This window comes from Chelon labrosus (assembly GCF_963514085.1).
Source record: "Chelon labrosus genome assembly, chromosome: 19".
NCBI classification, from domain to species: Eukaryota; Metazoa; Chordata; class Actinopteri; order Mugiliformes; family Mugilidae; genus Chelon; species Chelon labrosus.
Genome location: NC_140352.1, coordinates 15,571,474 through 15,597,618, shown reverse-complemented (window position 1 = coordinate 15,597,618; position 26,145 = coordinate 15,571,474). Strand labels below are relative to the sequence as shown.

At 44.1% G+C, this 26,145-nt stretch overlaps 1 protein-coding gene across 1 annotated transcript; it reads left to right on the top strand.

Annotated features, from left to right (window-relative positions):
- The first annotated feature begins 229 nt into the window (after nucleotides 1-229).
- usp22 (ubiquitin specific peptidase 22) lies at nucleotides 230-25,780 on the top strand. Its single transcript, XM_084567175.1, has 13 exons — nucleotides 230-657; nucleotides 8,089-8,221; nucleotides 14,141-14,254; nucleotides 16,583-16,684; nucleotides 19,677-19,843; nucleotides 19,963-20,110; nucleotides 20,345-20,447; nucleotides 22,252-22,410; nucleotides 22,763-22,889; nucleotides 22,967-23,058; nucleotides 23,577-23,639; nucleotides 23,987-24,136; nucleotides 24,280-25,780. The coding sequence occupies exons 1-13, from the start codon at nucleotides 538-540 to the stop codon at nucleotides 24,320-24,322; spliced, it is 1,521 nt and encodes a 506-aa protein (XP_084423301.1). The 5' UTR covers nucleotides 230-537; the 3' UTR covers nucleotides 24,323-25,780.
- The last annotated feature ends 365 nt before the right edge of the window (nucleotides 25,781-26,145 follow it).

The window sequence follows — 26,145 nt, the reverse complement described above, 5'->3', positions numbered from 1 at the left end:
TTACGCTCCAGCCAATGAGCGTGCTCGTACAAGCGGATGTGGTTTGCAGGAAATCTTCACCAATCAGGAGGCAGCACCTACGTCATAGGGGCGGGACTTAATCTGTGAAAGAGAGTCGGCGGATGTCAATCATGCCCAGCGCTCGCCCCTGATTGGTCCAGCGCTATGAATGGGGTGGGTCTTTATGACACCGTGTAAGCTACTGTTGAAATTCCAATGCTAACCAACTTTAGCCAGCTTGCTAACATGTAATTCAGCGCATGTAAAGAACTACATATACATAGCTACTCTGAATTTAAATGGATAAATAATAACCACCTACAAAGCGGGCATATTGGAAAATTCTTCTGGATGATAGCTACTGCGCGTGCCTCGGCGACTGAAACCAGAGCATGTCCAGTTAGCCAGAACGCAGAAATCGGCGGACAACGAACCTGGCAAGCTAGCCAGTGAGCCCGTTTGAACTGGGTCTGCGTTGAGGGATTTGAACAGGTTTCGCCGCTCAGAGGACAGAGAAAGCCGGATGCTTTGACTACCATGAGTCCTGCAGGCTGCCCCCATGTTAGCGGCTTCAAAGTGGACAACTGGAAGCAGAACCTGAGGGTTATTTATCAGTGTTTCGTGTGGAGCGGTTCGGCCGAGACCAGAAAACGCAAGGTAACAAATGAAAATGAAACCATTGCTTAAAATGAACCCTGGACGTGTGATAGATAGACAGTGTGTATGTGTGTGTGTGTGAGTGTGTGTCGTTGTTTCTTTGTGTGTGCGAGTGTGAGTGTGCGTGTGTGTGTGCGGACTGGCGTCGCGTGCGTGGACAGTTCCCCGCCCTTTCAAAACAACACAAACATCCGACACACAGACACGAACGAAACTGTTTGTCCCCGGCTCGAGACAACTGGCCGCGGTCGGGCGCTTGTGTGTAGCCTCGGACTAGCCTCGAAGCTAATCTCGAGCTGCTGGTGCGGCACGGCCACCAGCGTTTGCCCCAGTCAACCCATCGCAGCTGAACGTTAGCTTACATCAAAGCTACAAGACCGCATGATGGCTCAGAAAGCTGATGTGCATCTGTTAGCACTGGCGCTGCGCCTGCAGGGGCTCCACTTCCTCCCACCAGCAGACCGCAGGCCAGCAGATGAGACGGTGGCATTGCATCGATTAGGGAAGGGAGGGGAGGGGAAGGGGGGGTGCGATTGAAAATCAGCTAAGCGAATCTTTTCCCTCACAACATAAACCTGGCGTTTCCACAAATCATAAGCCGTGATACGAGGAAATGCAGGGTTTGACTGACAAAACAAGGGGGGGGGGGGGTGTGCATGTGTCATCAGTCAGGCTGTCCTTTACAAGCTTGCCCTTTCATGTTTTCTTGAGAGACCGTTCATTGTTAGTCATTTGTATTGTATAGATTTCCATTCGGGCGCAGAGCAGACGAGCTCAGTGTTAGCATCCACAGTGTGGGCTGTGCCGGGACAAACCTGTGTCCTCTGTGATGTGCAAAAATAATCAGAGGGAAGGTCCAGGATGCGCGTAGACTAGTGAAATGAATTGTCAGAATATTTTTAGGGTCTAATCCCCCCCCCCCCCCCCCCCCACCCCTCTGCCGTATTTGCTTGGTCCTCTGTCTCCCCAGCCTCCACCCTAGCCTTGAAGAGCAGCAGGCAGGGCTAACATCCTCTCTTAGTGTTAACCTCCATTTGGCTTCACATTTCTTTTTTTTTTCCTCTTATTGATTGTGTCTCAGTTTTCCAGTTATTACGGGAAGATACTTACACCAGGGCAGTTGTATTTTGCATTTCCCATGGACCCCCCCCCCCCACACCCCTCCAAGTAGTTTGTTTGCAAAGGTTGCAATAGCAGATCTTTTTTTTTTTTTTTTAAAAACTCGTTTTCCACTCTAACCTTTGCTCTAACACGTGCCTCTGTTCGCTTTCCTACTCGAGCAATCTTTGAACTCGTGCGCTTATCATGCATTGTCATCCTCCGGTTCCAGTAATCAGATATGTGTAACCAGATATTCCCGTCTAGCTGCTCCCACTCCTTGTCCACTTTACTCGGGATGCTACAGAGGAGAAAAACAAATGCTACGAATTCACACCCATCCTCGGAAGAATAAAAGAGAAAGAAAAAAAAAATGCATCTGTTTTGACAGTTTACCTCCTCCAACATTTTCAAGCGCCACCGCTTGAAAGTGTTACTGGTCGAAAATATATATATATATATATATATATATATATATCAGGCTTCGCTTCACTCCCCTCCATGCTGACCATTACGTCCAGTGTCAGCCTCAGATGGTCACAGTCAACGTGTGACAGTCCGACCTTCTGCCGCAGATTGAATTGTAAGCGTTTGCTCACCTTGAGATTTCAAAGGCTCCACTTTTCAGCCGGCTACACAGAAGTGTCTTATCACATCTGAATGACAAGGGCATTGGATGTTATTGCCCTGCCGCAGAGTCGGCTGCCCTTTTCCCCAGATGCTGCTAAGGCGTTCTGTTTTGTATTTTTATTATTATTATTATTATTATTATTATTATTATTATTATAAGCCCGGATCATCAATAACTACCCATCTTCGTGTTTCAGTTGCAAATAATCATTTGTTTAAATGTGCAAATGTGTACACACGCCCCAAGCCGCCATAAAATAAAGCCTGCAAAATCAGTGACTCATTTCTATTCAGGCTCAGAGCTTAGCAGCAGATTCAGCAATACTTTTCTTCTAAGTCCTGTTAAGGCCTGTCAGGTTGTGCCGCTGCTGCCGCCGCCTCAGTTCAGTAATGCAACACAAAATGGAATCGATGTGAAAGAAATCCTTTGGGTTTTAAGCTCAGAGCTGGTTGCAGAAAGACAAATGGTCAGTGAAATGTTTCGCTTTAGAACGGTGACAGCTTTCGCTCGAAATGTAAATATAACGCAGGCGAGGGGGGCATCTCCAGCCGCTGCAGAAATGAAGCTGCAGTTCCTCACGCGGCCACTTGAGGCTAGTCAGTCAATCGCCATAAACCTCGATGTTAATATGTCGACAGCAAAAATAATTATGACTGCAGGTAGGTACGAAAAACATATATGGTCTCTATAGCTAATTTGCCCTTTCATCGCTTTATTTTATTTTAAAAATCTATTAAGGCTTGTAGTTGTGCATAATTAATGGCGTGGGTGCTTCGGTTCAGAAGGCGGGTGCCGTCACAGGTTGCTAGCTATCTTAACTGACGCCCCTTGTCCTCCTCAGTTACCCTCTTTTACCACCTTTTGTATTAACAATGTGTACGGCTCAGTCAGGCTTTGCCAAGATGGCGATGGCCAGTGACGCGCACGCTGAGCTTCAAATCCCCCCTAGATGACGTCACAGAGTCGATCTTTAAATGGTCACTGGCCAAAGCCTCCTGCTTTTGTCTTTAACAATTTTCCTGTGTCATCATTACAAATAATATTGATGCTTTCCATTTACTGTTACAAAACTAGCGTTTATCTGATGTTTCCTTGGCAGGCAGGTAGACGTAGCATACTGTTATCCAACCTCATGTTGTTGGAGGAAAGTCAAACAAAAGGGCCCCGTTACTGCCTGAATTGCACGGTGACATGCCCTTCACCAGCTCACTCCCCCTGGTTTACTCAGAAATATGCAGGGTTTTGTGCAGGGCCTTTTGTTTTAGAGGAAACAGTCCTTGAATCGCCTATCTCGACACCTACGCTGGACGCCGTCCTTTGCCTTAAACGAATCAGACAAGCGTTGTTGCGTTTGGCTCACAGTGTATTTGTGTCCTCACTTACACTTTTCCGACCAGGATTTTTCCAGTCCATTACCTTTTCCTGCTTTTCTCGCATAACATCCCACCTTGCAGATGGCTTTTCACTGGCACCACAACGCTCAGGGAGAAATGACGCGGTTGGAGCCGAGGCCGTTCTCTGGATGTTAGGCCGACCAAGAGGCCTCTCGGGTCATTGCAGGCGTGCCAAAGTAAAATACTACCGTATGACCACATCCGCTACACGTGTGAAAGTCTTGCTGCTGGCATGACAGTTGAGGATGTGAAGATGCAGAGCAGAACAAGCAGACGCAGTTTCCTACATGTATGCAATGTCCGTAGGGACCAGAAATATACACATGCACACTGTAACACAGTTAGAAGAATGAGCGAGGAGAGATTGTTGCATATTGATGCGTATTTTCATAATTCATGTGCTGTCAAAGCACTTATTCGTGGATGGGCCTGTGTGTGCCTGGAATAAGAATCAGTGTTTTTTTGTTTTTTTTTTCCTGTTACGTACCTGGGACCCATGCTAAGACGGGAAAAAGGAAATTAACATGATTTTAAATGTTGCAGCCAAGGTAGATTTTTATGTCTGTAAAAAAGTAATCACAGGATTGCTGGGTGTCCAGAACCATTACGTCAGTCTAGTATGCGCCGTCGCATGTGACACATCTCACTCTTACTAGCCAGAGATGATTAGCTTAGCTTAGCACAAAGACTGGCGGTGCAGCCGAATAGTCAGTACATACTAACGTTGGTTAGAACGTACTACTCAACCGTCAATTTAGTACGTTATTTATGTATGCGAGCGAGTAGTAGGCATACAATTCGGACGTACTGGGCAGCCATCTTGCCTGTCCTTTGACACCGGATGTTTACATGTGACGCCGACACATATGACGCACACCGACGGATGCCGCGAAATTTTAAAGCCACCTCGGAGAAGTATTTTCGAAACAACCAACATTTTAAACTCAACATTTATCCTAATATACTTACATTTATAAACTTCGGTTGTCGTAGCTGTAGCTGTCACAACGGTCTCAGCCATTTTGTCTGATTTGATTTTCCCGGCGGCTCGTCTTCTTCTACGCTTAGCGGGCTCCCGCTGAATTGTGGGATAGCGTAGTGAGCTACCGTTGTATACTGTGGAGGTAGTAGGCCATCCGGGTATTTTTCGCCTACTGGTCGATGTCTACTAAGAATTCGGACGTACTACTACTGTGACGTACTGCGTCTCGCCTACTGAACAGTACGTTAGTATGGGTATTCGGATGCACCCTGGGAATAGAGGGAAAATGGTAGCAGACCGTGTTTTTATTCTTTGGTTTATGTGTAGATTGGGCAAAGGACATTTTTCAGTATTGTTCTTGTCTGCGCTCGTGTTCTTGGCAAAACGTCATCAAGTACTGTTACAATTCAAAGTATCCATCTGATCAAGTACAGTCCAAATGGCCAGATGTCTTCTTGCCCCGCCCATTTTATCGAAGGTACATCGGGAGGTAACTTGTGTGACATGGGGCAGTTGTCAGTTTCACTGCTGTTCCAGTTACAGAATGGCCATACTTCGAACTTGTCAAGTCTGAGCTACAACTACAAGTCACCAACCCAAAGTAAAACGTGCTAGGGAACTGAAAAGATTTTATTGGAGTCAGGCATACTAGCCACTCCTTCCTCTTTCCAGTCTTATGCCATGTTAAGCTAGCCTTGGCCCATGCTCTGTCTTTTTGACAAAAAGTACTGGACTGTCATTTCTCAGGATCTTGCATTAGATTTCTTTTGTCAGTACGTCAATTGGCGTATCAGTAGCTATGAATTATTTAATGCAACAATGGCTGAAGCTCTCAGCAGCTGATGGCTCGGGTTTGCTTTTAGTTTAGCACAGACCCCACCCTCTCTGCTGCACTTCGGTTTACCCCACACTGCTTACAGTTTTACTGTTAACTGTATGAGATGGACAACTCTTTTTGATGTGTTGGCTTCATTTTTCAGCCCTTGAAGTTGCTGCTTTGGTTTTTATATTCCTTTTACGACGTCCCCACCACTGGCATTTGGGGAGGGTTGGGTTCCTGGTTCCCGCAGCAAGCCGAGATTATGTGGGTTATGTGTTAGGTTGCTTGGATGACGATGTGCCGTCTAGACGGAAGGATTCTGGGCCCTGCATCAGTTAGTAGTTGATTTAACATAACTGTTGCTCACACCGCTGGTACACTGCTTTAAGTACCTTTCGAGTAGGTATTAAAATATCATACCGTGGCACAACAGTTCAGGATTAAAGTGGCTTCAGTATCTAAGGACCATTGAAGAGAATCAAGCGCGACCCCATCCAGAAAAGCACCAACCCGAAATTTGACAAATCGATCCTTTTAAGTCCAAGGTGTTAAATCCATTGTTCTGTAAGTGTACTTCTAGCATATTCAAATTCATTTTCTTTCTTTCTTTCTTTCTGCTAGCTATTCCAGTGTTCGTGTCCTCTGCTGGCTTTTCTGAAGTGGAACAAATTTCAAGAACACGAAACAAAAAAAATTGGACATTCGTCTCATTTCCTTTTAGGTTTTCTCCATTAGTCTTTTCTGTTCCTTGACCTCGTACCTCCATCTGCTTTCTTCTTGCTCCTGTCTCTTCTTATTTTGCCTTCTCCACTCTTCCAGGCTTTTTTAATTTCTTCTCACCTCCTCATATTCATGCTGGCTCATTGGCATGCCAGCTTGTCATCTGCATGCTTTTGAACTGTTGCTATCTACCCCCCTATCCACAGTCATGCCGCCCTCCTCATTCCTTCCAACGTGACTATCAAACAGAATGTAGAGGAGCCACGATTAATAATGAATAGTTATATACCGCATTTTAAGCTTACACATAAATTACAAGAATTTTAAATGATCTCAGTGCTATACTTTAGCCAGAGTAACGCCAAAAAGCAGCATGCCTCAAGGGTCCGTATATGCACAGGTTTTTTTCGAGCCCGGGTTCATCTCACATACAGCCGCATCCATACAAACACAATGAAAGAAATGTTCCTGGTAGATTGCTTTCTTGTTGCCTGATTATTCAAACGGCAGTGGAAGTCTGAAACGTATCAGCAAATGGTGACATATCGCATAATGGCTGAAAAATAGCTTTTGACATCCTGCAATATCAAATAATAAGCGTGTCTGATGCCACTACTTAGACGTGTCAGACTTGCTGTCAAAGCCATGTACTGTAGTTGTTGTTTTTGCAATTGGATGGCCATTACTACACGGGTGTATTAGAATATTATCTTTATTGCTGCATTTTGGCTCGAACTTCCGATACTATGACACTAAACAAAAAATAAAGACTTGATTAAAACCACATTGTTTAATTTTTGGGGATTCATTTAAATGCAACTCACCGCTTACAACACGTGCAAGCGAACACACCCATGGCAACCAGCCGTTGCCATGTGGGGTTGCTTGGTCTGTAACAATGTTCAGGTCGTGGTACGTGTCAAAGTAACATCCACATAGATGCCAGGATGCCAGAAGAACATTACACGCTAATGAGATCAACAATGTCATTCCCTTCACCAGGTGGTAGTTTTAGTGTTGTGGTGGGTTGGTATTTAATAAGAACTGATGAGCTTGAAAGAACAAATGACCCAGGTATTAAGTCTTTAAGCTAAGTTAGATTGGTTCTTTGGGTCATTTCAGTGCAGTCAAAAAAAAAGTGAAGACAACCTTTAATAGTATTTTAGTGAGAATTAAAAGTTAGAGCAAAAATCTGCCTTTAAATGGAGCAAAATTAGCATTAATTATTAAATTATCTTTGATAAATGTAATTGTAACAATAAGACATAACCTCAGACCTTCATGGCAGCAGATGCCACATTATTTGAGTCGTATTGTGATGGCGATATGAAGAAACCATCAATAAGTGTGCCCAGAGTCTTCCCATTTTTTCCCCTCCTTCCATTGGCCGTCATGGCTAGCTGACTTTGCCAAAAGATGGACCAAGATTAATCTAATGATAGCTGAAGGCTGGCCTCTGGCTTCATATGATCGGTCCAAATGGTGTGACTATATGCCCCGTGTATCCCGTGCTCAATTTGATCAAATTTTCAGATGTTGCGAATGGGTGCGTGCGTGATGTGTGTAAATAAAATGATTTTGCTTTGTATTTCAGGCACTCTTTCGGGGAAATTCCCGCATTTCTGTCTCTACGATATGATTTTTGATATTAAAATTTGCTGGATGGAAGCTAAGACGCCGCTGCTTGTAAATGTGTGCGTGTGTGCCATATCCAGGAATTCTAATTTTCTCTGTTTTTGTCTCTCTCTCCCCGTTGCTTCCTCCACCCACTTCCTGTCTCTTTCAGGCCAAGTCATGTATCTGCCACATGTGCGGCGCCCACCTCAACAGACTCCACTCCTGCCTCTACTGCGTCTTCTTCGCTGCTTTTGCCAAAAAACATATCCATGAGCATGCCAAGAGCAAAAGGCATAACCTAGGTATGACACACACAGACACACACGCAGTCACAAACGCAAGCATTCGCAGTGCCCGCAACTGCAGCTGGAGCAGATGTGTTTTTAGACTTCTGTTTTAGATGGACATGGTGTAAAGGTGTGGACGCACCGAGGCCACATCCAAGAATGAAAGCCAACCGTGACGTTGCCTCACGCCCCCTGTGTCTAGGCCAAAGATTTGCACCTGAGCACACAACAGACCCTACAGCCAATGGCCATCCTACACATTCTGTGCCTGTGTCATAGGAAATGGCTAAACCAGAAGAGCTACTATTCAGACAGAGGAAAGGAAGCCGTTCCTGTGTCGTAGGAAATGGCTAAAACCAGAAGAGCTACTATTTGAGCCTTCTGTGTGCCCGTTGAACTTGGTCGTTTTGTTTACTTCTGTCGCTTAAGTTATTCTTCTCCGTGCGCCAGTTCTCAGCCAATCAGAGTGATCTCTCTGACAGACTTGATTCAACCTGCCGTATTGGACAAGCCAGCTACAGGGGTCCGAGTAGTGCCAATGGCGCACTGGGGAAAAACCAGGGCCGCAAACACTCACCAATGGCCCCACACCGGAAAACGGCCGCCCGTTGGCTTGGTGTGCCAAGATCCTAACACTGGGCATCCACAGCTTCATAAACGCACATGGGCAGTGGATAAGTCATGCTTATAAGTATACACCCCATCATACGATAAATCTTCAATATTCAGATAGTGGCAAATGAAGATATAGCCTTGTGTTGATGTACAACAAAGAGTCGTTTTTAGGCGCTTTAAGACTGAACAGTTCTGGTTACTCGTTGACATTAGTTACCAATTGTTGAGCTCTCTGGACTTCAGTTTCTGTACATGGCTAATGTTCAGCAACTAATGGCGCGTGTACGTTCCATGAGCCAACATACAAATACGCCCGAACCAATCGCTGTTCTCTGTAGGTAGAAGGTTGTTCCGGGAATGTACCTGCCTTGAAGTCGAATCTAAAATCAACACTTAAAACTACAATCGTCCCTCAGGTCCTGCAGTAAAAGAAAGATTTAAGTTGGTATATTTTGGACTCTTGTCACAGGCCCAACTGTGACACATTTGTGGTTGTCTGGCATTTAATCAAGCAAAATAATCGAGAGCGACAGAGCTGTGAGCGGTTACACAACCTAGTGCAGTATAATTGCAACACAGTCTAAAAGCCTGGCCTCAAGGGGGATTTGTATGTCACCTGTGTATTTGGCCTCTTGTAGCCCATTAGAAAGAATATATGCATTAGTGAACTCACTAATGAATAGGGACTGAGAGTCGTCTGGGTGGCTGATTAAAATTGGGCACATTTACCTCTCCGCTTTACATACATACCTTCAAGATCCTTCAAAACAATGAGATTTGTCTTTGCCTTCTTTTGATGAGATTAATTCTCTTTTTCACAGAAGAGAACGCAAAACATAGCACATCCCTGGTCTCAGTGATAGTCTGCACTGGAGTTGTTCAGATATTCTTCCCCCGAAATTGACTGAGAAGGTTTTCTATTTTCAGGAACCGAACCAACCACACTGCGTTTCTCGCCACCGCTCACACGGAGGCTGCTTTATTGGCATGTGCTCGCAGTAAGAAATGGGAAAGTTGTATTTCAGTTCACTGAATTAAATATTTGCATCAAACAGACACAATCTGGATAATCTGGATAGCACCAGATTTGAATAAAGACGTGGGTGTTTGCTGAACACCAGGAACAGTTGGCTGCCCCCCCCCCCCCCCCCCCCCCCCCCCCCATCCCTGTAACTCCCACAGGGACACTTGGTCTGTAATAATGAAAACATTGCTCGGAAATGACTGAATTATTGCAGAGAAAATTGCTGAATATTCCCTGAACTTAGCCAGTGAAACCAGCTGCTGAAGGATGGACGATATTAATTTCCAGATGGTTGACAAATAAAAGGGAAAAACCAACAGTAAGTTGTTATTCCAACCCGATGTTAGAGAACCGCTTCATTGCACCTTATTATAGATTTTGTAAGTCTCTGCAGCTCTGCTTACAGGATCAACACCATTCTTTGAGAGGATACTCTCTCAGTTCGTGTTTTGTGGTGGTGGAGAGCGCTTTCTAATGCACCAGTCCTAAATCACCACAGGTGACAGAGAACGCCAGAGCATTACCTCATTTGTCAAACATAGAGATGATTTGGAAAGCGTAGAATAAAAATACTTGCCAGATGATTGGGTGAACCATCTGTCTGCCACTGTCTAGCATGGGTTATTGTTAACCAGTCAGATCAATAAACCATATGACATAGTAGGAGAGGTCCCAGGTGGAAACCAAACAAGCTGCAATGTGAGGAGCTTTAAAGGGGAACTCCGGCGCAAAATGAACCTGGGGTTAATAACACATGTGTACCGAGTTCGACCGTTCTCTAGTATTTGTTTTCATGCATTTGTTTTGTTAGTCAAATGTGACCAGTTTTCTTGCAAACCGCTATTTAGCGTATAACGCTAGCCTTCGGGGCACACAGACACATGAAAAGAAATCGCTATTTCTATACCACTAACAAGGCTCACAATATCACCACACTTACACGGTAGCATAACTAGGGTCTCTACATGTAAACCGAAGCATTGAGAACTTTGCAAGTATACAGGCAGTTTATTAAAAAAGGAATACAGTACCGTTCGCGTCGGGCTCACATATCCAGGCGGGCGCCATCTTGGGGAAACTGAACTCTCTTTCCTATGCTCTCAGTGCTTTCTTCCGGCAACAGACAGTTCAGTTTCCCCAAGATGGCGCCCGCCTGGATATGCGAGCCCGACGCGAACAGTACTGTATTCCTTTTTTAATAAACTGCCTGTATACTTGCAAAGTTCTCAATGCTTCGGTTTACATGTAGAGACCCTAGTTATGCTACCGTGTAAGTGTGGTGATATTGTGAGCATTGTTAGTGGTATAGAAATAGCGATTTCTTTTCATGTGTACGTGTGCCCCGAAGGCTAGCGTTATACGCTAATTAGCGGTTTGCAAGAAAACTGGTCACATTTGACAAACAAAACAAATGCATGAAAACAAATACCAGAGAACGGTCGGACTCGGTACACATGTGTTATTAACCCCAGGTTCATTTTGCGCCGGAGTTCCCCTTTAAAAGCTAGCTTTAATGTAGCTATCCATGAAGATTCCACGTCTATGACTCTGGCCCTCGTTGTGAGGAAACCTGGTTTGACCGTTGAGACGTCTTAAACACTCCTACATCTCCTCAGAGGATTGGATCAGCCACAAGTGCCTGGCAAGATGGGTAAATGTGTTATCTCATGATTCTTGCCCAAAACTAGGCTCCACCCAAGGCAATGAATGAGACTGCGCCAGAAGTCACTGCTCACTATTACTGGTTTAATACAGTTTTGCAGGATGCAGCCTGACACAGGCACACACACAAAAACCGTTTAGGAACATCTTAAAAAAAGGTGTTGACCTGGCCTCAACCCATAGGACCCAAAGGCCCCCATTAACAACATTCACTGGACATCCTCAGAAGGCCCATGTCCGTTCTCTGATGACTCCCAACTGTTTTGGAGGCACAAGGGGGACATGCACAATATTAGGATTAGGTCATAATGTTATGGTTGATCGGTGTACATTTAGCAAATGGTTGAGCATATGCTTACTTGCCATTTCATTAGGTACACCGGTGGAAAAACATATGCATTTTAATATGACTGTCTCGCTGGTAATTCAACTGCGTGATCGTTTTGCAGGATGAATTTTTGTGGCGCTGTGCTGATCTCTCATTTTCCATGACATCTATTAACCGCCCCATTTAAACAGCAATGACACTCAATCAACCCCAATTAGCGTCTTCTAAAAATCTGCAATGTTTGTTGGACTCAATTTATCGACTATTAAAACCAACCTTTAAAAGATGTCCTTTAACAAATAATGAACTCATCAGCCTTACAAAAATACACTCGCTATACAGTTCATTAGGTACACTAGTAGAAAATGAATGCATTCTAATTTATTAGCCTGGCTTCATGATGCCTATGGTATTCAGCCTTTGTCTAGAATAACAGCTGTCAGTCCAGTTAAACAGCACCAGAAAGATATCAGCAGATTATTAAAAAAAAAAAAAAACATTAGTGTTGGTTGTATTACTGAACCATAAGAGGCTGGAAACACTCTAGTGCTGGTTGATGGTTCAGACCTTGGGATGTGTCTTTCATCTGTGCTTTTGAGTGGATAATGATTATTCTTATTTAACTCTTACCTCCACTGTGCACTGCAAGCCGTCTTGCAGTGAGCATGCATCATGTTGATCATGTGTGGAAAGGGCGCCGTGGAGTCGTGAATAAAAGCTATGTGCACTGCTACGGAGCAACGTGTATAATCTGAGGGAAAAAGCCTCAAATGGATGTTGTGTTTGAGACGGAAGTCGCTACATGCGCCGTCCATTTCTCATACAGCATTTTTTTAAAATATTACCAGACAAAAAAAGAAAGCACGGACTCAAGAGGCAGCGTTCAAAAGCTACCGAAAACAGCACCTTATCTTGAACACAAGACGTCATCCTTTCAGCCTGAAAGCTGCGATGCCAGCTCTACACCCAGTAGCTTTCTTTTTTTCAGCCTCCACATAATAGAATTAGGCGGCTTGAGCTGCGAGTGAAGTACGATACACTGCAGTGTTTGGAGGAGAACGGTGCCGCAGCGAAGGCACTCGGGGTGTCAATGACAAAGGCTGGGTTTGGCAGATGTTGAGAATCTGCGGTTTCGGTTTTTACGAAGCCCCCCCTTTTTACGCTGCGTTATCGCTCGGCTCAGGAAGACCCCCTGTGGTGCGTGTGCGTGCGTGATTCCCACGGAGTGTAATTGTGAGTTTAATTAGGTTAGCTGCTGAATTAAATGCTGCAGAAATAGAGTAAGAAACTGTCTAATACACCGGGAGAGAAAAGAATGGAAAAAAAAAAAGGGACAGATCTCAGCAGACTGGCGAGGAGGTAATTAAGTCGTCTTTAACAAACCCCGTGGAATTAGCCTCCATTAAACCTAGCCCCCTCCTCCTCCTCCTCCTACTACTCCTCCTCCTCCTCCTCCTCCTTTCCTTTTTTGGCCGTTTCATCTCTTTATCTTCCTGCTTTATGCGTTCTCACTCAGCTATTTGCCATATTCTGTTTGCTGGCTCGTACTGGGCTCATCTCTCTGTCTCTATCCTCTTCTCGTTTGCCCTCCTCTTGTTCCCATGGTTACCTGATGACCCTTTCGATATACAGAATTGTTAAAGGATTTAATTGCACTTGCACTGTTAGTCCTTTTTTTTTGCCGTCTTTCTTTTTCATCTTTCTCCATATCCCTCATCAATCAAAGTGAAACCCTTCCTTCCCTACCTCCTTAACATCCTCCATCCTTTTCCTCCTCTTTCTTTCTCTTTTTTCATCCCCCATACCTGCAGAGGATGACAGCCAAGCAAGGCCAACAGGCAGGTTGTTATGGCAACAGCAAACAAGTAGCTGCAGGCTACAGAGCAGGTGAGGAGAGAAGAGGAAGAGGGAGTGGAAGGACGGATTTGGTCTGTGCGTGAACATTTAAGTGAGTGTGTGACAGGAAAAGATTGCGCTGATAGGTGCCTCCCTCCTTCCTCCTCACATTTTAACTTCACAGCGCTCTTCCCACATCTTGGGGTGTCTGTCGTTTCTGGATGGTGTATATAGATAGCTGATATGTCAGCAGATAATCCCGGCTACCTAGCATCGCAGCACCACGGCAACATGACCTGAATAGAAAAAAAAAAAGACTGCGAGATGATGCGGTTAGCGGTTCGCGCAGATCTCGGCACATGCACATCCCTTTGTCACCTTCTGACAGTAGATAAACTGAGTGTCCCTGCATTTGAATAAAATGGCCTCCTCATGAATTGTGTTTCTTCTCCTTGTCTGTGTTTTGCAGCTATCGACCTGCTGTATGGGGGAATTTACTGCTTTATGTGCCAAGACTACATTTATGACAAAGAGATAGAACAGATTGCCAAAGAGGAACAGAGGAAAGCCTGGAAGATGCAAGGTATGGCAACATCATGCACACACAGCCATGCGCACATACACATCATGGAAAGTGATGAAACTCCAGTGGAACAGTTATTAATTGTTACAAGACCGGTGAGGTTTTTGCATCCCAACATGGAATATATCTTTCCCAACGTGCCAACTTATTCTCATTATTAGTGTCCATGGAAACATAGCAATTGTTATATAATAGCCCAGACAGACTAAAAATGCTTAATGTAACCACCTTAGTTGGAATACACCGGTCCAATTGGAAGGACTTTTTTGTCAGATTGAGAGGGGAAGTGTAAAATGCTTGATCCGATCAATTCTCTCTAGTCAGAATAAATAAAAAAAAAAAATTCTGCCAATATTTGCCCAATCTAAGGTATACCAAACATGATTATATCTCGGTCCTAGTCTCCTTATTCTACTGAAGAAATTCAGCATTGTCAACAAAGTAGGAGTGAAAGCGTAATGTTTTGTTATATTTATGGCTAATGATGGCAAGGACACTCTGCTCGTGTCAGAAAAGTTATATTCTGACTGATTGGGATCACTCATCAGAAGGATTTCAGTTGAGTTAAAGAAACATTGTCTGTGTAAACATAGCCAATATCACGACATCATTATACTCCTTGGCTTTCAAGACACAGAAAAATAAGAGCGCCACACGCCTAGCAAGAAATGTTAATGTACTCTTTGACCTAAATTTTGCAACAATTAAAGGGCTTCTGTCAAAGGATTTTTGAGAAAGAAAATCTTAAAGGTCCTATGTGTGGGCATTTAGTGCCATCTAGGGGTGAGGTTGCATATTGCAACCAATTTAAAATGTGGACGCAGCATAAATCTCCTGATATACCTATTTATGGTTTATCCTGAAGTCAACACAACACTTTATAGTTATAGGAAACTGTACAATAGTGAAAGCGTAATTATGAATATTATATTCTGTTACTGCTGAAAGATCGCCCTAAATCATTTAACAACTGTAGCAGTGTGCTCACAAGTCTCTAAATAAATCAGTTTCTTCTTGGCTCAGCTGAAAGACATTTTTGATCTGGTTTCCAGTTAGGCCGCTTGGGCCTGCTTTATGTAACCAGTTATCGCAACGAATAGGAGATTAAAAATAATCGAGAAGAGATCCCTCTTTCAGAGCGAACAGACATGCAACAAATTTCTGGTAAACAAAAGAAACCTATTATATATAAGCTGGACAATCAGGATGACAAAATTATACCTTTCTCTTTGCCACCGCCTTTAATTAAAGTAAGGAGTAGTCATCTGGCAAAGGCAAGGCAGCTTTAGTCCTGTGACACACTGCATGCTCAGGGCAGTTTAAGATGCTTTACAGAATAAGAATATCAGAGTAAGAAACATCACTGAATAAAAACACTGATATGGAGCTAATAAAATAATATTGTTTAATAATGTCAAAATGTTAAATTAAAAGTAAAACCTATAAATAAATGCCTGTAGATAGTTCACTCAAAGGCTTCGGGGGACTGGTAAGTGTGGTTATAAATACATCTACATGTAAGACCAGTCCATGCTTGGTGTTACCTAGAGGGACAACTAATCGAAAAATTATAATAAGTGTATGTATGACCTAAAGGGATTGTATTTAGATTTATATAACACAGTTTCATTTGGTTAACTAAAGGTTCGTATCATCATCTGTGTTATTTATATCACATTGGGTCTATTTTTTTATCATGTGAAATGCTATTACGGGCTGCTCTCCAAATAAACATGCCTCGCCAAAGTTCGACAAGAGAGAAGATATAAATCTTCAAGTACTCTGTGTGTGATCTGGTCTTCATCAAATAGTGGGGAGCAATGAAATGCTAACGTTGAGGCAATTACGCCGCACAACTTTGACGCCGTAGCTACGACGAGAGCCCAGACCCTATGCAGACCCTAGCTCCGTAGCCTGACTTGCACCTCCCAATGCAGACCGCAGGAGCCGTGATTGGTCCGCTTGGTAGTAGCGTGTTTCCGGCTGCTTCTCCAGTTCTCCGCAATTTTCAAATTGATTGTTTTGGATCAATAAAGATGGAACACACTGAAGAACAACTGAGGAGGTTCGAGGATAACAAACATTTGTATGACTTGTCTTCGACTGACATTTGGGTGGCGTTTTTACAGAGCAAGTCAGACTGACGAGTGCACAAGTATAAATGGCACACACCGGTGTCGGCTCTGTGCGTAGGTTACGGCGTATGTGTCCCACAGTACTTTAAATGTTGTAGGATAAGGATATGGTTTTAGGGAATGCATCTTTGTCAATGGAATGCCCTCACATAGATTGAACCAGAGTTTGTTTGTGTGTGTGTGTGTTTTCCAGGCATAGGGGAGAAGTACTCAACATGGGAACCCACCAAGCGAGAGCTGGAGCTGCTCCGCCACAACCCTAAGAGGAGGAGAATCACCTCTAACTGTACCATAGGTCAGTGTCTCACACACTGGTACTAGAGTGGCTAACTGTTTAGCCAATAGGGCTAGGGAAACGACGTATGTGCACCAAGATGAAGCGAAGCTACAACTAAAACACATGCATTGAGTGATAAACCACATAGTTTTAAGCTTTAACTTTATTTTGCTTTAGTGGAAGTGCAATCATTGTCAGGCATAGCCAAATTCTGCTGAGTGTCATTTTGGGGCGTGTTTCAGCCGTTACAAATAATTCCTCTGCACACAATTGGATAGTCCTACAGTTAGAGCAATTAAATACTGTATGCAATGTATATCCCTCACAAATGCTTTAATTGCAGTTAACTGTTCCTCCTTTAAAGTTATTTTACTTTGAATAATGATAATAATAATAATATAAGAATAGACACAATAATGAAAAGATGTCATGTATAGATGCCGCCGTTACTCTTCTGTTCATAAAACGCAGCAAAAAACCCAAATGATTTGATTCAACCAGCAAATCTTCTCCAGGAATAGTGAATTCAGAATGGAGAGACTCCAGACCGAAAGTTGCAAAGGCTACCAGGCTGGTGTGTAGCTTCCAGGCTGGTGTAGCTTCTAGCTTCCAGGCTGATGTAGCTTCTAGCTTCCAGGCTAGTGTAGCTTCCAGGCTAGTGTAGCTTCTAGGCTGATGTAGCTTCTAGGCTGGTGTAGCTTCCAGACTAGTGTAGCTTCCAGACTAGTGTAGCTTCTAGGCTGATGTAGCTTCCAGACTAGTGTAGCTTCCAGGCTGATGTAGCTTCTAGACTGATGTAGCTTCCAGACTAGTGTAGCTTCCAGACTAGTGTAGCTTCTAGGCTGATGTAGCTTCCAGGCTGATGTAGCTTCCAGGCTGATGTAGCTTCCAGGCTGGTGTAGCTTCCAGGCTGGTGTAGCTTCCAGGCTGGTGTAGCTTCCAGACTAGTGTAGCTTCCAGACTAGTGTAGCTTCCAGACTAGTGTAGCTTCTAGGCTGATGTAGCTTCCAGGCTGATGTAGCTTCTAGGCTGATGTAGCTTCTAGCCTGATGTAGCTTCCAGGCTAGTGTAGCTTCCAGGCTGGTGTAGCTTCCAGGCTGGTGTAGCTTCTAGCCTGATGTAGCTTCTAGGCTGATGTAGCTTCCAGACTAGTGTAGCTTCTAGCCTGATGTAGCTTCCAGGCTAGTGTAGCTTCTAGCCTGATGTAGCTTCCAGACTAGTGTAGCTTCTAGGCTGATGTAGCTTCCAGGCTGATGTAGCTTCTAGGCTGATGTAGCTTCTAGCCTGATGTAGCTTCCAGGCTAGTGTAGCTTCCAGGCTGATGTAGCTTCCAGACTAGTGTAGCTTCTAGCCTGATGTAGCTTCTAGCCTGATGTAGCTTCCAGACTAGTGTAGCTTCTAGCCTGATGTAGCTTCCAGACTAGTGTAGCTTCTAGGCTGATGTAGCTTCCAGGCTGATGTAGCTTCTAGGCTGATGTAGCTTCTAGCCTGATGTAGCTTCCAGGCTAGTGTAGCTTCCAGGCTGATGTAGCTTCCAGACTAGTGTAGCTTCTAGCCTGATGTAGCTTCTAGGCTGATGTAGCTTCCAGACTAGTGTAGCTTCTAGCCTGATGTAGCTTCCAGGCTAGTGTAGCTTCCAGGCTAGTGTAGCTTCTAGGCTGGTGTAGCTTCTAGGCTGGTGTAGCTTCCAGGAGAGTGTAGCTTCCAGGCTAGTTGTGTTTCCGTTAAAATTGAAATTGAATTGAAATTGCGTCTTCCTGGTTTATTTTACCCGACAAATTTGATACTTGCCAGTCAGGGCCTGTGTTACAAATATAATTTACCTCAGCTGACAAAAGAACGACAGCATTCTCAAATCACATTTCAGCGCTCAAGGAACAGAAACCTCAACATTAGCTGCTAAAATGTAAGCTATTACAAAACATCTGTTCCCTGTTTAAAGGGAAAATGTGAGGCCCACATTAGATTTTCAAATTTTTTTTTTTCGATCGCTGACTCCAGACTATTTCCCAGCGTTACCTTTTCATCTTCACATTGAACGCAGGCAGTTTAAGCCTTCGTAGCACCGTCATCATTAAACTCACTGTATAAATATGCGCATTGCAAACAGTTATCCAAAAAAAACAAAACAGCAGTGCTTTCTTGAAGATGTTCCACCACTCATCTAAGTGGTGTTTTTTGTATTAGGAATAAGAAAAATAATTCAGTAAATTCTTTATCAAGGCAAAATATAAAACATCCACCATTTGTAGCAGCTAGTATGTGCTATATATCACATGGGGGCCTAATTTCTTTGGGTTTTGTACTGGCGACTAGACAGTCCGTGGGTATTATTTAACTAATTAAAAAGTAGTCAACAATGACAAGCTAAAAAGTAGAGTCCAATGTGGTGTAAAGCAGGATTAATACTGCATGATACAACATATTTCTATATGTAGGTATAGGGGATATGTGAGTGACTTAATAGTTGGATCAGGCCGTGTGTGGATGTGGGGAGCTGGCATACGTTTAACACCTTGTTGCAGCCTGCAGGGATCTGCTCGAGTGCCATTAACATCCCTGGCACTGTCTCCGATGAAGGAAATTACAGGCCTGGCTGCTCAGAGAACTCTACCTCTCTCCTTCCTGCCTCCATTTCTCCTCTTCCCTCATTCCTCCTGCATCTACTTTCCCTCCACCTTCTCTCCTGCTCCCTCCTCCCAACTCCTCTCCCCCTGTCGGTGTGTGGTTGGGTCTGCTGTAATCTGACAAGGGTTTCCCTGCATGCAGCCCAACGTAGCCTGAGGGACATTACGGTACTAGTGTGTGTATGTGTGTCTTAGACGGTAACAGCAGTGCAGCTTGGTTGCCTCACTGCAGCAAGGAGGAAAAAGGATGTGGCTCTCTGCTCCTCTGTCTCCCTGTCCCCTTCTCTTCTTTATTCCTGCCTCTCTCCACAAGACGTTCTTTCTCGATTTTTGTTGACGGCTTTTTGTGTCTTTCTTTTTTGTCCTCCCCCCTCCAACCTCAGGCCTGAGAGGTCTGATAAACCTGGGCAACACGTGCTTCATGAACTGCATCGTGCAGGCGCTGACGCACACTCCGCTGTTGAGAGACTTCTTCTTGTCCGACCGGCACAAATGTGAGATGCAGAGCAACTCATGCTTGGTGTGTGAGATGTCGCAGCTCTTCCAGGAGGTGACTATGTGTTGTGGCTTTTTTGTCCGAATGGGCAGAAGATGATGATGATGATGATTAAGATTAAGAAGCGGAGGTGAGAAGGCTTCTCCTGACCCTAACCTGCCTTCCTTCCCCAGTTCTACTCAGGCCACCGCTCTCCTCACATCCCGTTCCGCCTCCTCCACCTGGTGTGGACACACGCCCGTCACCTGGCCGGCTACGAGCAGCAGGACGCCCACGAGTTCCTCATCGCAGCGCTGGACGTCCTGCACAGACACTGCAAAGGTCAGACACGCAGACAAACACGGCAAGAAAGGAGCACCGAGACTGAGGCGGGAAGAGGGAGGAAAGCTGGTTGGAGCGAGGGATGAGAGGATGAATAAAGACCCGCAGACACTTCTGATTCTCTTAGATCTCTCATCAGTTTATCAGCAGAGAGTGGGTGGCTGTGAAGTTACACAGCATTGCTTTTAGTAACAGTGCGTTCCTTTTTTTTTTTTTTTTTTTATTTCCAAACAGATGACAACGGAAAGAAAGCCAACAACCCAAACCACTGTAACTGCATCATCGACCAAATCTTCACAGGGGGCCTGCAGTCTGACGTCACCTGTCAAGTCTGCCAGTAAGTGTGTGTGTGTGTGTGTGTTGGTGCTGAAAAACAAGACACGCCCTAAAACATCATGTATGCCTCAATACAGGCTGAATAAAGAGATTAAAATCTAATGGAACAAAGCAGAGGCCGTGTCGACGGCACTCCTGCAGTACAACTCCACCGTGCAGTCACTGAAAGCAGCCACACTTCACTTCTCTGCATCAAACATCTCTAATTCCCTACCTTGAAGTGACCTCCCACTCTGCCTCCCCTCTTCTCTATCATTCACATATTGCACCATCAATCACACACACACTCACACACACACACACACACACACACATTGAACACTGCAGCAACAGGAAAAGCATTTCATGGCACGCAGTCTGGAAAGTTGATCTCCAGTTCCACCTGGTGGTTTGTTGAGACTATTATATAGGGTTGTTTTTTTTTTTTTTGCACAAGGTTTTGATGCCAGATTTACTGAAAGCATTTGCTCCCACAACATGTATTCAGCTCCTAATATATAAGGAGAGAATCTCGTTATGCTGTTAGCTCCTGGACCCTTTCTTTATTATACTTAATATACCTTTATTTAACCAGGATATAAAACTACTAATTACTGCTATTGCATATTTGCAAAGTCCTCCCTAATATGCATTTCAAAAGGAAAAGAGAAATATTCACATCATAATTAAATTTACTTCATAGATGTCTCACAAGCAGGTAACTGCATTGATTACGTCCCCATTGTAGGCGCTTTCTGCAGTGGACAGAGGTCAGCATGGACACCCTGACTAGTCTGCAGCGGTGCAGCCCCATACCAATCAAACAGTGATGCACTGTGTGTTCTGAGACCTTTCTATCAAAACCATGAACTTTATTTTAGCAGTGTGAGCTACAGCAGCTCGTCTGATGGATTCACGTGGGCTTCCTTCCCAGTGTGCATCAGCGAGTCTTGGTCGCCCACACCCCTGTTGCTCATTCACCACTTTTCCTTATTTGGACCACTTTTAAAAGGCACTGCCCACTACGCTCCAGGAACAGCTCATCAGACCTGCAGCTTTGGTGATATTCTGACCCATTTATCTAACCATCAGTTATTTCGCCATTATCAGCGATGCTCAAATCCTTCCACATGTCCAGGTTTTCTGCTTGAAAGTCATCAACACTGAGTGAAAAAATATTTCCTTGCTGCCCTAATATATCCCACACTCCCATGTCAGGTGCCATGATAACGAGACAATCCGCGTTATTCACCTCACCTACCAGTGGGCATAATATTATGGCAGATCGTTGTATCTTAATTGTATATTTTTCTTAATATATTTGGATATAAAAAGATATACAGAAGATCTAAAATCGGGAAGCATGAAAGCAGTGACTCACTCCAACAGTTGATCAATAATTCATACTCTTAAATTCATTAAAAAACAAAAAGCTGAAAACTGTGAATCCAGTCAGACACGAGCGCACCAACCAACCAGGAGATTACAACTCGGCTGCAAATATTTTGCAGCTCTGTTCAATAGCTCACTGATGCTTTGTTTCTTATTTGTCATGTTTTGTTATTGAAATTGTGCAGTTATGCTTGTTTCCATTGTTAATTGATTTTATTTTCTATTATCACTGGCTTTACTCTTATCAGTGTTGTGATGTTCATACATTCATATATTTTAATGTGTGTGCCCAAGTGTAAATAATGCTTACAAATGGTTAGTACCTCAATAAAGAAAAGACCACCTCCTATAAACAGACTGGATGGTGTGCTGAGCAACACGTGGACACGTGCAGTGCAGCGTTTAATCTCTCATCTTTTCCGTCTTCTTCCTAGTGGTGTTTCAACAACCATTGATCCGTTTTGGGACATCAGCCTGGACCTGCCAGGCTCCTCCACACCATTCTGGCCCCTCAGCCCCGGAGGAGACGGATCGGCGCTCAATGGAGAGAGTCACACCACTGGAGCCACAACGCTCACAGACTGTCTGCGCAGGTGATTGACTTCCTAGGACAAATGTGGTCTGGTGTACTGACATCAGGCTGTAACACACTACATTCTCCACTAAATGCAACACTTTAATTTCTTTTTATCCCGTCACATGTAGTACAATGAAAATAACCATGACAGGTTTTTTTTTTCCACACATCCAAACACAGCAAACTCAGAAACACAATCAGACTTAAACCACTTCCTCTTAGGCGGCCACGAGTACCACACACACACTGAAACTAAACCCGGTCCTTCCCAAATTCACCGAAGCAGAGACCTCTGGCAGCAGCAGCGTTGCTAGAAGTGCACACAGACACGCACAGACGGGCGCTAAATCTTCTTCTCTGCTGTGTAGGTTCACCAGACCAGAGCACCTCGGCAGCAGCGCTAAAATCAAGTGCAGCGGTTGCCATAGTTACCAGGAGTCCACCAAGCAGCTGACCATGAAGAAGCTGCCCATCGTGGCCTGCTTTCACCTCAAAGTAAGAGACTTCCAATTTAGCCAGCATCGATAGCCGCAGCGGCGCTCTAACGCTTGTTCGTGTGCGTGTGCCCTCAGAGGTTTGAGCATTCAGCCAAACTGCGACGGAAGATCACTACTTATGTCTCCTTTCCACTGGAGCTGGACATGACTCCCTTCATGGCCTCGAGGTGAGCACAACCTAAAGAAGACTGGAAGCTGTCAAAGAAAAGAATTCAAAGTAAGGTGCACAAAAACTTTTTGAGAAATGGCGGAATCAAAGGAGGGCCTGTGCTCGGGAAGAAATAATTACCCGCCAGCTATATAGTCTTGGGTGAGACCGAACACTAGCTACTGCCTACATCCATCTCTTTCCCTTCTATCATTTATAGCACTTTAGGTATTGACTGAGCTACGGCTCTGAAGAGGTGCTTCCGTCAGCTCCAAATATTTGAATTCTTCATCATCTGTCATATCCAAATGTGCTCGTTTACATCCCCACTGAACACGTGTACTGTACACACTATACCAATACAAACAGGAGTTAAAATAACAATGAGGAGCCGTAGCAGCAGCAGCAGCAAAAACAAACTCGCATAGCAGTGAGTGGTGTTTTATTGAGCCTAAAAAGCAAACAATCAGTTTTGACGGCTGATGCCAAGAAGAAATTGCTTTGTAGAGTCTAAGTCTGTTCTGCTGTGCGTTTCAGTAAAGAAAGCCGGATGAATGGGCAGTACCAGCAGACCGTGGACCCCTTCAACAATGACAACAAGTAAGCCAAACAACCATCACAAGTAAAACAAGGTTTGCGATCCAGATAATCCTGCCAGTTCGTTATAAGTCTGTATTTTGCCTTGTTAAGGTCATATCGCCCACCTGAAAACAGACACGGTAGACTGGATTTCAGTCTCAAGCGTTTTCTCTTTTAATCAGTAAAACATGTTGATTTTTGTCCCTGCTTCCTTTCTCTTACCGGTTCTTCCTCTTCGTGTTGATCCTATTCATTGCTCTTCTCTGTTTACCCAGTTTTATTTAGTTCACTTTTTTGCATGTAATCTGCAAACTGTGTGACCATCACGTGCTCCAAGTTCCAACTGAAAATGCCTCTTCCTGTTTCAGGTATAGTTTGTTTGCCGTGGTGAACCACCAGGGGACGCTAGAGAGCGGCCATTACACCACCTTCATCCGGCAGCACAAGGACCAGTGGTTCAAATGTGACGATGCCATCATCACCAAGGCTAGCATCAAGGACGTACTGGATAGCGAAGGGTGAGCGAGTCGGAGCACGGGGCGCTGGCCAGCGCTTTCTTCTTAAATAAAATAAAAATGTGGACGGATTAGTCACAGCAGCATGTAGATTTCTCCTAGAGTTTTCACTTCAGTCTGACCCCGAGGTGCTTTTATCTCCCCAGGTACCTCTTGTTTTACCACAAACAGTTCCTGGAGTACGAATAGTTTTCCTCCACCAGCACAGCCTGCGGGAGGAGCTGAGGGATGATGCAAGGATTAGTTGCATGGGAAAAGGTAACGGAGTGACGAGAGAGAGGCAAGGAAACAGAAACACAAGCCTACCTTAATCACTCGACGTCGCAACTCTCACTCTTAACATGGACCCACATTTACTACATGCTAATCTAGTTCCTCTGTATGATATTCAAGAAAGAACTGTCTGCCGCGCAGGATAAAGCAAAAACACACGAACCCACGCAAAGCGCAAGAAAATTTGGAGGGGAGGTCTGTACGAGCCCTGAAGGAATATCACATACTTGCAAAGAGCTTTCACTTGAATTCAGTGGATGAGGAAGAAACCGTCTCTCATTGTGTCATTAAAAGAAAGATGACCACAAAATCTAATAGAGGAATAGTCTAGTATCCCTACTTTCTTCTCTTGTCACACTGAAGCGCAGGTTTTTTTTGAAACCGTAGTTTATCTGGGGAAGGTTTACTCGATCACAAATGCTGTTCTTCACCAACGTCTTGTTAACCGCTTGCAAAAATACACACATTTGACATCCAGGGGTGCTAAGAAGCAGAGCCAAAGCCTTCAGCGGAGGTAATTCGGTTTTGCTTTAGCAAAGGAAGTCCGTCTTTTACTTTGCTTTCTTTCTTCTCTACACTTTACCTGCGAGGATTCAAACTGGCAACCGTACGGACACAAGCACACCCACACTCCTCCAAAAGACCAAATATTTCAAGGAAGCTGTCTTATTATGCATTTATGTTCAGAGTGCAAGTACTTGGGGGGCGGGTTGGTTTAAAAAAAAAAAAAAAAAAAAAAAATGAAAAAAAAGACAAAAAAAATCACCTGACAAATAGTATTCTGAAGTTTATTCCATTTATTACTCGTGAGTTTGTTGTTATCACTCAATTACTTTCAGAAAACATTTCCTCTAAAAAAAAAAAATGATGTGAAGTAACTTTCTGCCTCTCTTGCTGCTTCCAACAGTCAAAGGGGGAAATGGACGACACAGTGAATATTATATTTTTATACATACTGCAATTAGAAAGTTCGTTTACGGTTTTGCATTTTCCCTAAACTCTCACATCGTTCGTCTGTGTTACATCGTGCCGTCAATCATGTCTTTTTCTTTTCTTTTTTGTACACAAAAGGCAAAATTGTGCTGATGATTTTTGTGAAGCCGCTGCTACGATCTTTACGCTCTTTTTTTTTTTTTTCTTTTTTTTTCCGGATTAATTTGACCTTTCACACATTCTCCACGTAAAACATACGTTGTCGTGACGCTGTTTCAGGTAAATGGCAAAAAAGAAACGAGGGGGGTGGGATAAAAGAGGAGAGAACAGAGTTTGTATAATTGATCAGAAGCTCAATCCTGCAGTGTTAACTGTCGGCCGCATGTCACTCTAATTCGATGTGTTTGTGTGTGCGTGCGTGTGTGTGGGTGTGCACGTGTATTTGCCCAAGAAAGGGGAGTCGGGGGGGGGGGGGAAATACTCAGTATAGGTGTGTTTGTACAAAACGTGTTACTGCGTGTAAAGAGACAAAAAAAAAAAAAAGTGCGTATGTGTTCCTGTTTGTATGCACGTGTGCCGTGCGCGTGCGTATGTACTGTATGTTCGTGTACTGAATCAGTACTTGCATTCAGCATGCCGTCTGAGCTGGGTATCACAGATCGATAGGATTTTTTTCCACATGTTGACGATGTATGTAAAAGTATATGTACAGTTTGTATGTAAGAGACAAATGGTGAAACCTCAAAGTTGATTTGTTCTTCTACATTGCTGGATCCAGCCACGGGGGTCGTAATCAGAAGAAACTT